We start from the raw sequence: 10,359 nt of genomic DNA, 5'->3' as shown, positions 1-10,359 counted from the left end.
TGTGTCTTTGGTGTTCTTCATTCTCCTTTACTCCAGGTGGTTGGGACCAATTGATGCATCTTAGATGGCCGCTTCAAGCTTTTAAGACCCCAGATGCCACTCACCAAAGTAGGATGCAGAATATTGTCTTAATAAGCTTTGTTAAGCCAATTGACCTAGATGTCCCCTGAGAGCATAGTCCCCAGACCCCTAGCCCTGCTACTCTGCCCCTCAAAGTTCAACACAGTGAAATATGGTATTATAATCATCCCACTCTTGACAGTCAATACAGAAGAGCTCTCCCCCACCCCCACCCCACCTCTGTTAAGAAGAAAATCGATGATACACTCAAGTGGAACTGAGCAAATACTGCTACTGACTGAACTAAGAGGGCTATGACTGTGGGAACTGAGTTGCACTGTTTCCATGGCTTCAGCCTCCACTACTTCCTGAAAGTCCACAAATGAAAGCTACATAAAAACTTTAGATAGTTTATATTTAAAAAAAAAAAAAATTTAACTCTGGGAAAACTTGCTACCCCCTAGGAAGTCTCTAAGTCCCCAGAGCTGGCTGTGTTACATAAACCCAGACCAAACACACATTAGACCAATGGGGATGGCCACATTTCTCATCCAACAAAAGTAATAATTTCACCATGAGCGCTCTCTAATGGACAGAAACATCTTCCACAAAAGCTGGCCCTGAATCTCACTCTAAGTGCTCGACGTATACATTTCCCACAGAACTCTTAGGCAAGGAAAACCACCCTGTTAGGCACAGCTTTGCACCTCATCAGTCTTTCTGCCCTCTGTTTTGCCATTCACATTAATTGAAAGGTATTTACTACAGATGAAAAATAAGCTTTGTTCAGCTGCCTCTAAACCAATCCCAAAAATAGAGCAATCACTTTGGCACAAATTGGGTCAAATGTATAAAAAAAACCCAGCTCCCTGGTGGGAGGCTGACAGGGCATGGGACCTTGCTAAGTGTCAGGGGGGAAGTCCACAAAGATCTTCCCTTCCCACAGTGGGAAAGGGAATATTTAAAGAGTCAAGCAGTGTACAAACTCATCTGGTCATGTAACCATCCAAATGAAAATACGACACAAATCTGAAGGCCATGAGTTTAAGAATACTAAGAAGACAAAGGAATACACGTTGGTTTTTAGAAAGGCCTGCCAAACTAAAAACCCTCACCTTCCCCCTCCCCCCTACAAAAAAGTTCAGTTTTTAAGAATTATCAAGAAAGGACCCACTGCAGAGGGATGGCAAGGGGGAAGAAAAGAGATTGATCAATTTCCTATAATATTTTATTCCCTCACTCCTTAACTGAGAAACTCAAATGGTTCAACAGCACTTATATTAGTGCCCTGCATTTCCCTGGGAAAAATCAGAGTATTAATTGGCTTACACATGCAGCTATATTAATTATTGCATTAATCTGCCCTTCTGAAAGGCATTTATTTTCTAAGTTTGTTTAATCATGTTCTCTTGAGCGACAAATAGCAACAAACTGGGTCACCATACACGTCGTTAAATTTGGTAACAAGGCTGACACCATCTGTGGCCTCGACTACAATGATCCATCTCCATCGATGGGATGCTTTTCACTACTTCTGCTCGTCCTTTAAAATGATCATCTAACGTCACATGTGTATAACCAAATCAAAAGCTCTTTAAAATATCCAAAGTTACACAAGTAATCTTTAGCACACTTTAAATATATACTAACAGAAAGCATTCACATACGTATCTAACTTCCATTTACAGTTATATTTTCAGTTACAATACCCAAAACTTTTTTTAAATTCTCTGGAAATCAAACTACAGATGTGAAAATCTGAATAGACATCATGTTACATCTGAAATATGCCACAACATTTTAAATGTAACATGAAATCCTGTACATAAACCATTAAGGCTAAATTCACAACAGTATAGTTTCAATATCCTCAGAAGCCAGCAGATCTCTCCCTGCAGTAGTCTTGCCTTTACAACATTCAGTTAAGAACATCCAACCTAACTAAACTCCAGTTCAACATGAAAAACCAGAAAGAACTAGCTAAAAGAGGAGAGAGCAGAGACACCAAAATGGAGGGAGGTTCCTGTTATCCAGCATGGCTCCCTCCTTCATCTACCATTTGCCACGACCTCCAATTATAAAGTACTGATCCTTGCAAGAAGGAAGCTGTGGCGCCAGAAAAATCTCGGAATGGCTTCTGAATCATCAAAGAAAGATTACAGAATGTCAGAGGTAAAAACAATCCTAGTGATCATCTCCTCCAATCCCCTTAATTGACAGATGCGTGAATGGCAACGCAAAAAGGGCATGGGAAGTGCCCCACAACAAAACCAGTGGATGGCAAGTGGAACAAGCTGCTAGTTATACAGCCCTTTAGTGCCTTTTTTTTTTTCTTTAACTATATCAACCTTTCCCAAAGAAAGTTCCATGGAACCCTGATTCCATGATGTTAAAGTATTCTGCCAAAAAAATGTACAAAGAATCCATGACCAATTACTTTTTTGGGACTAGCTGAATTAAACAAAATGAAACTGTTTTTTAATTGCAGACCTTCCTAGAGCTTTTGCTAGGCTAACGTGCACCATAAATCTTTAAGACGGCAATAAAGTATATTGAAGTATACCAATTTATTTAACCATAGAATCATTTTATCTTGGGACTTTTCAAAGGACTAAAATCCAAACACTAAATCCACTGCCATCAAGTCAATTCCGATTCACAGTGACCCTACAGGCCAGAGGAGAACTGCCCCATAGAGTTTCCAAGGAGCGGCTGGTGGATTCAAACTGGAGACCTTTTGGTTAGCAGCCTTAATGCTTAACCACTGCGCCACCAGGGCTAGGAGTAGGAGTTTCAATAATACAAGGTGCTGCAGTAGTTAAGTGCATGGCTGCTAACCAAAAGGTCGGCAGTTCAAATCCACCAATCCCTCCTTGGAATCTCTATGAGGCAGTTCTACAGTCTGTCGTACAGGGTGGCTATAAGTTGGAATCAGAATCGACTCCACGGCGACTGGCTTGGTTTTTTGTTTTTTAATCTTTATGGGATCAGGATCACCAGGTCTTTTCCCCTGTAGAGTCGCTGGGTGGGTTCAAACTGCCAGCCTTTTGGTTAGCAGCTGAACGCTTCTCTAAGAATGAGTAGTTTGTGTATAAACGATAATTGTATGATAATTCTTTACTTACTACAAAAATTGACCAAACAATTTTGGTCACTCCCAAATAACACTAGATTTAAAAATTAAAAAATAAATAAATAAATAAAAAGCTAGTATCAGGAAAAGAATGGTAGACAGCAAAAGTCTGTGTGGAGAAAAAAAGTTATTTTAAATATCTGCTACAAACCTCTCCCATAAAAAGTTCCACATCTATTTACACAAGATTCATGACTTTTGACATGTTCATTCAGTATAAATTTGAGAATACAGGTCAAATAAACACTGTTGCAAAGGTCTGGGAAACGTCACATGCATGGCTGCAAACACCAACGGCCCCAGAAAGCCAGCAGCCCAAGTATAGAGGCAAATGACAACCACACATCAGAACAAGCAAGAAGTCTAAGGACACTTACCAAGTTATGATTTGTTGAATTAGAATCATCTTCAGGGAATGGGATGTAAATAGCTAAGGCCACACAATTGGCAAAAATAGCCAATAATATAAATATGTCAAATGGTCTGAAAAATTGTGTTAAGGTATGTATTATGCAAACATAAACCATCCTCTCATCACAGTCCCGATCACACCACTTCTGAATCTTTTTTAAGATAAAAAATGACATACACAAATCATTTTCTGACTGACCAGGGTGACTGCCAGGTTTTCAGCAGAAGTAACCACCAGCGGTCATCTCATAGCAGATCTTCCTATCAAATGACCTCTCCACGTCCTTTTTTTCCGTTGCAAGGATCATGTTACACTCATTCTTCTGCTGCACATTTTATGTTAAAACCTAAAACTGCATAGAACTAGGGAATTGTGTGAACCAGGCTTCTGCTTCTTGTAGTTTTAAAAGAAACAAGGGCCTTCGAAAGCTAAATTCCCGGCTGCAGCAGACACAGAGAAGTCATCATGGGACAAGTCTCTTCCACAGATCCTTGGCTCCATGTGTTAGAGCCATTTTCTTGGGGACTATTCTTGGCTGGGTCAGTCAGAATCTCTTCTCTGGACTGGGACAGGCCAGGTTACTAGGACCTTCTCCATTTTCCCTATGACTCTCTCAGGCCATGGTCCAATACCTCAGACACCGTAATAAGCAAGGCAGGCCTCAGCTTCTTCCTCTGCGTTCTTTACCAGAGTAATCAATGGCTGTAACTGTTTCAGATTAGAGCTGGACTGGAGCTCAGTTTATAATGTGCTGTTACTGTGTTCAATTTATAAACAAATTAAATAAAAAGCCACAAGAAATCAGCAGCAGACACTTTCAAAGCACTATTTAACAATTCTAAATCTCGGGGGTCTGTCTGGAAGAATCACTTGGAGATCAGATTTCAACAGATACTCGCTTAAACATTCTGGTGTTATTAAAAGACACTGTCAAAACTAGCAATAGAAAATCTGACATCTGCCAAATGACTGTTTTCCTTCTTTTGGTTTTCAGCCTTTCCAAAGCGAGGTTTCATGAGTAACCAACCTAATCCGCAATTCCCAGGCCTGATTTACAATGGTGTGTCTCTCTCATACACTCACTCACAAAAGGGAAGGCCATCATACACCGCTTGACTAAATACCTCAAGGTACTAAAGATTCAAGAACACCAACAGACTATTCTCCATTCACCCTGATACTCTCCTGGGAATTCAAAAATGCTAAAGGAAACAAATACCCCTCAACTCTCTGGAGATACCTTGGGTGTTATAGAACCTCAGCCCCTTGACGAACTTCAATATTTGATATGAAAGTATGAACACTCTTCCCTTACTAATTTCGATGGTTTATTTTTTAAGCTAGTTAGCTTTAATTCATGTTTATTCTTTTAACTCATCTAGCAAGTAAGAATCTTTTATCCAGGGATCCACTTTTAAAACAGTCCACCTTCAGAAGACTTCAGGATCGCCTTTCATTTTTCCTTTTGACAATTCCCCACCGGAATTTAAGAAGTCAACTGAACCAATGTTCAGCAGAAACACACTGTCTCTGCTCACATTCTCCCACACCACCATCCTCCCTTTTAAACTTCCCAATACCTAAATGAGAAACAGGCACATCTGAGAAATACTGACACTGTTCAGGAAGGCCCAACATAAGGCGTACTTTCTTCTTTATGCTGGTTCAGTTTCGGTCTCTAAGTACTGGTGGAAACCATCATCACTGCCACAAGATTTCTACGAGCCAATCAGAGTAGAGAAATAGATGGGTCTGATCCTATCATCTCCTTCCAAAATAAAGAAAACACCACTTACTTCCCCGAGGTGCAGCACACTCTTCCTTGTCTGCCTGCAAAAACGAACTAACTCCTCCCTCTCAGTGCTGACTAGGTCTGACAGAGCAGGCTTTCGGAGGACTTGTATAACCTGCTCCCTGAATTAGAAGGAAACGGCCACTGGAAAAAACAAACGGATCCTATGATGTTTAAGAATCCAGTTTACAAACAACCCCATTTGTAAGCAGGCTATTCCCTGAATTGGCAGCCGTGTCCCCTGATTGCTATACACACATATCTGGCAATGCAGGAAAGGAAGATGGCAGCATGACCCAGGAATTCACTCTCTACACATAAACTGCTATATACAAATTACTGTGCACAAAGAGAAACAGCATCAGGCTCTGCATACAATTAATGACCCCACTGAGAGGTCTCTGCTTACTCTGAGTCACATCAAACCAACCTATGGAGGAAGAGATCTTTCTAGGTACAGTTACTGCCTCTGATCCAGGGATGCCACCAGAGCACACCCTGATTTACCTAGCTCCCTCCTGGGCTGACACTGACATTCTGTCCTCAGACTACAGAAGAACTTAAAGAGGGAACACACACACACAGTCCCAGCTATGTGAGGGACACCAGAGCTCACTCGAGAGGAGACATCTGTTCCGAGAAGCACATGAAAACCCCCCAAATCCTACCCTAGCACTTGACTGCTCTCTCCAAAACCTTTCTAGAGAGTTAACTCATTTTAACTCCTGTCCTTAAGCAGAGAGGGGCCCTAGTGGCACAGTGGTTAAGAGCTCAGCTGTTAACTAAAAGGTCAGTAGTTCAAATCTATCAGCTGCCCCTTGGAAACCCTATGAGGCAGTTCTACTCTGTCCTATAGGGTCCCTATGAGTCAGAACTGACTTGATGGCAATGAGTTTGGTTTGATTTGGTTTAAGCAGAGAAAATAGCCAGAGAAGACAAAGGACATGCAAATAGCTGCCTAGCTAGGTAATCAAGTTATTGGGAGGTTTCAGCTCCACTTTCTAGCTGGCCACCAACATTCTCCCCCTTAAGCACGGCCCTTTCATCATTCTGGGAGTAGTGGGGGCAAAGCCCTATGTTCTCACTCCTTCCCATGGTTAGGAACTGTTCTAAGGTTCCTGCCAGCTCCAAAAACACTTCTGGGGGAAAGGAAATGCTTTATTTTACCCAGACCAATGAATCATCTGACTAATTAGAAAGCCGTTTGCTTAGAAAGAAGGCCTCAGTCAACCTTTCCTGAAGGAGGGCAGTGGCTGGAGCTCGGCCTCAAGATTTGGGGGAAGGGATACACAAACTGAACCACAATAGTTTTCCAAGATCTGGGACATATCAACCATCCTGGGGCATTTGGAGTTCAATTTTAAAAATACAAAGGAGACACCCAGAAATGTAACTCCAGTCCAAGGACATAGACAAATTTTTTTATAAAGGCAGCAACTGCAAATTCCTCCACAGCAAGGGCTGTTCTACAACTCGTAAGGGCTCAGGGAGAAGAGGCACATACAGACTTCTCCCTTCACACGCCCCTCACGCTCACATTTCACAGGCTTTTTTGGAGCTTATCAAAAGGAAATTCCAGGAAGTCATAGCATTGATCAGCCAAAAAAACACAAACAATTCAAAAGTACTCCCTCCCTCCCTATGAAGCAAGTGTTCGTATTTGTATGTAGCTACCTGAACAACTAGAATCACCAAATGTCAGGGGCAGAAGCAACCTTAGCATTAACTGGAGTTGCAGAAGCAAATTCCAAAACATCAGAAGATTTTGCTAAAGGTCAAAAATGTATTCACTTCCAGTAGAGTCTCATACAGTCTATTTTTTAAATTGGTATAGCTTATTCATAATAGGTTTGATGCATACCACTGCCAAAAAACAATAGTAGATTTTAAACTAACCACAGGTATCAAATGACCAAAGGCTACTTTTCATACTTTAATTATCCACCACTTTGAAGTTTTAGGCTGTTACTCCCTCCCCCCATCACTCTACACACACACACACACACACACACACACACACACACACACACTCTCTCTCTCTCTCTCTCTCTCTGTCTCTCTCTCTCTCCAGACAGTGGGCTAAATATACCCACAAAGCCACCCCTCTGCAAGCCTAGGAGATCTGAAGGTAATAGACAATGAAACCCCTTCCATACAGCTTCTTCTGTGGCTCACATTCCAGACCGCTCCAGCTTTGTAAGTGCCATTTCAGAAAGCAGATCCTTTTAAAGAACAGATGGTAATAGAGAAAATGAGAAAGACTTCCCCAAAAAAGGATACTTCCATTCCACTATACTAATGCAGGCTCTTCGGATGGGGTTATTGAGTGATAAACAGAAAAGGGCACGGGCAGGTCGGCTGTTGGATGAGTTACCCTGTTTTTTGCTCTTGGCGTATTGCTGACGTTTTCTTTGGGAGAGAGATCCTACAGGTGGGGGCGCAGAGGTGCTCATAGTTTGGGCAGCCTTGGCCTGTCTAGCAGCGTCGATTGCAGCTTGCCAAGACAGGACAGTCTGCTTGGAGCTATTCGGCTGAGAAGTTGGTCCTTCACCAGAAAGAGGGAGTCTGGTGCCTCTTGCATAGTTTGCCTCTGGGGAGGAGAAAAAGAAAGAAAAATAACAATGAGCATCCAGTGTCCAGAAAAAAAACCAAGGTTGTCTCACATCAGAAAGGGGGGGGGGGATCATACCCATGTGCTCACTTTGAACCTTGTGTGCTGTTTTTCTGAAGCTGGCATTTGGTCAGCCAGAGTGGCAGGAAAAGTCCATTTGCTCTGGCCTGAGTGTCAGTCACCCAGGAGCAGTACTGCATCACACCCATCAACATTCGTGCCTCTCTATATCCATGGCTTCACAAGGAGTCGTTTAGGCATTTTCAGACTAACTGAGGTCATTTCCACATTTATTCCACACTCTTTGCAATTTGTAAAACCCACGTATCTCTAATGACTTAACAGATACGTACAATAGTTTTTCTTTAAAATAACTAGCACCATTACAGAAAAAGGGAGGGGGTAGTGCCAATAATTCAATAGTCTTAATCATTTTCAGGGTGTTACTCCAACATCTTTCCACAGCCATAAATGCAATTCTTCCAACATGAAAGAAAAAATAAAAAATTCTCCACTGGCACCCAGGCAACACCAAAAACCCCATAACAAATATCTAGATTATGCACTGACGCTTCCTGCAAATGAAAATTCATGATGCTTGGGATTCATTTCCTCCACAGGCTTCCGAAAACAGAAAACATCTTTAGGGCTTTTTTGCATTTTAAATTGCAGCAGCATCAGCCAAGCCAGCATCCAGAGAGACAGGCAGGCAACCTGCACTCCTACACCTAGGATGACAGGCTGGATTACAACAGGGGCCCTCAAGGCCTAAACAGGAGTCACCTGAGTGTAGTGGGGCATCCAGGTGCACACGGGGCAGACCCCCAAGGAGGCCTCCTGTGAGAAGCCCCCACAAGCTTTGAGTCAGGTCAAAACCCAGGCAGGTATCCTAGGCACCTGTCCCCGCCCTTGCTCTAAATGTCTTTATGGAGGCAGAGGCCAAAGTGAGAGGTAGAGGGATGAGCATTCGAAAAACCAATTACTGTTAACAGCAAGGGAGAGTCACTGCAAGCACAGGTCTGCTGCCCAGCAGCCTGAGAAGGGGGCAGAGTGGGCGGGCAGCTTGGGAGCCCACGATGAGTCGTGCCAACCCCTTCCATGGGGAGCACTCACTCGGGAAGGTTTCCAGCCGAGTGGGAGACGCAGAGGGGCCGGCGACCTCCAAGAAGAGGGGACAGGGCTGGCCAGGAGCTGCTCCAGCCTTCCTAGACCGAGCCCGGGCCAGTGTGGAAACTGCACGTGGTGCCCGGCCCGGGGAGGGGAGCCTCACAGCGGCAGCGACTCCCCGGGCATTGCTAGGTTACCGATGTGTGCACTGCCGGCGCCGGGAGCGGGAATACACGCTCCGTCCGCCCCCTCCCCTCGATTTCAGACCGCGCCTCCCCCCGCAAGGGGAGGGGTGTGCTTCATCCACCGGCGCCAAGGGTGAAGGGTGAAACCGGGCAATCCTAGAATTTTCCGGATGCCACCAGAGACCTTCCCAGTCAACCAGGGGGCGGGGGAAGAAAGGAAAGGGAGAAGAGGCTAACCCCACCACCACCTTCATTGCTCGGCTGCGTTGGTGGAAAGTTGAGCCCGAGGACACCGAACCCAAATCACCTCGGCTAGCCCCTCCTGCTGCACAGTACACCAGAGACTCAACGGCCGCCCCCACCCCACAAATGCAGAATTAACTCTGACACTCAGGGCCTAAAAGGGAGAACGGAGTGGCTTTTTCACGCATCTCCCCTTTCTATGTAGATCACACTGGGCTAGAAGCATCCTTTCCAACCCCCTCAACCCACCCAGCGCATCAGAGACGGGAGCAGCGGGGGGGCGAGAGGGGGAGAGGGGGTGAAAACAGGACCATGACAAGGATTAGATGTGGCAGCGGGTGCCCAGGCTCTGGCTGCTCACCGTTCGCGTGGTCCGCTTGCTGCCGTTGATGCTGCATTTTTTTCATCATCATCATCATCATCATCCACGAACATTTATTGAGCGCCTACTGTGTGCAGGGCACTGTGCCGGGCGTTGGGGCGGGGGAGGAACGGGGAAGGGGGTTACCAATAGGTAGGAGCCGCGGTCCCTGCGCTTATTCTTGCTTCAGCAGGGGGTGGGGAGAGACGGGGACAAACAACAGAAAATAAGGACAATTTATAAAAACCGCTCGCCACCCACGCTCCCTCTTTTTCAAAAAAATGGAGCAAAATAAACTTTTTAAAAAAATAAAATCCGATGTATATATTATGTTAATAATATATACATGCAATTTTTTGCTGCAAAGGAGAATTGGCTTGGTCCCCTCCTCTAGCGGAGGGACGCCGCGGAGATGCCGGTCCGGCCGCCGGGGCCGCTCAGAGCGCCCCCCATGC

The 10,359-nt window shown here is 44.5% G+C and overlaps 1 protein-coding gene across 4 annotated transcripts in view; it reads right to left on the bottom strand.

Annotated features, from left to right (window-relative positions):
• Positions 1 to 10,359, bottom strand: part of CACNA1D (calcium voltage-gated channel subunit alpha1 D) — a 379,519-nt gene extending 369,160 nt beyond the window's left edge. For 2 of the 4 annotated variants that reach the window (XM_004368623.1, XM_004368620.1), the window contains exons 1-3: positions 9,905 to 10,086; positions 7,678 to 7,987; positions 3,571 to 3,676 (exon numbers count right to left, since the gene is read on the bottom strand). In XM_004368623.1, the coding sequence (XP_004368680.1) occupies positions 3,571 to 3,676; positions 7,678 to 7,987; positions 9,905 to 9,968 (480 nt within the window). In that variant the 5' untranslated portion in view covers positions 9,969 to 10,086. Of the gene's footprint in view, positions 1 to 3,570; positions 3,677 to 7,677; positions 7,988 to 9,904 lie in introns of all 4 variants that reach the window. The other 2 variants (XM_004368621.1, XM_004368622.1) reach the window with 2 other exon arrangements.

Source organism: Trichechus manatus, unplaced genomic scaffold, assembly GCF_000243295.1.
Source record: "Trichechus manatus latirostris isolate Lorelei unplaced genomic scaffold, TriManLat1.0 scaffold00001, whole genome shotgun sequence".
NCBI lineage: Eukaryota > Metazoa > Chordata > Mammalia > Sirenia > Trichechidae > Trichechus > Trichechus manatus.
This window is presented reverse-complemented; position numbering and strand designations above follow the sequence as displayed.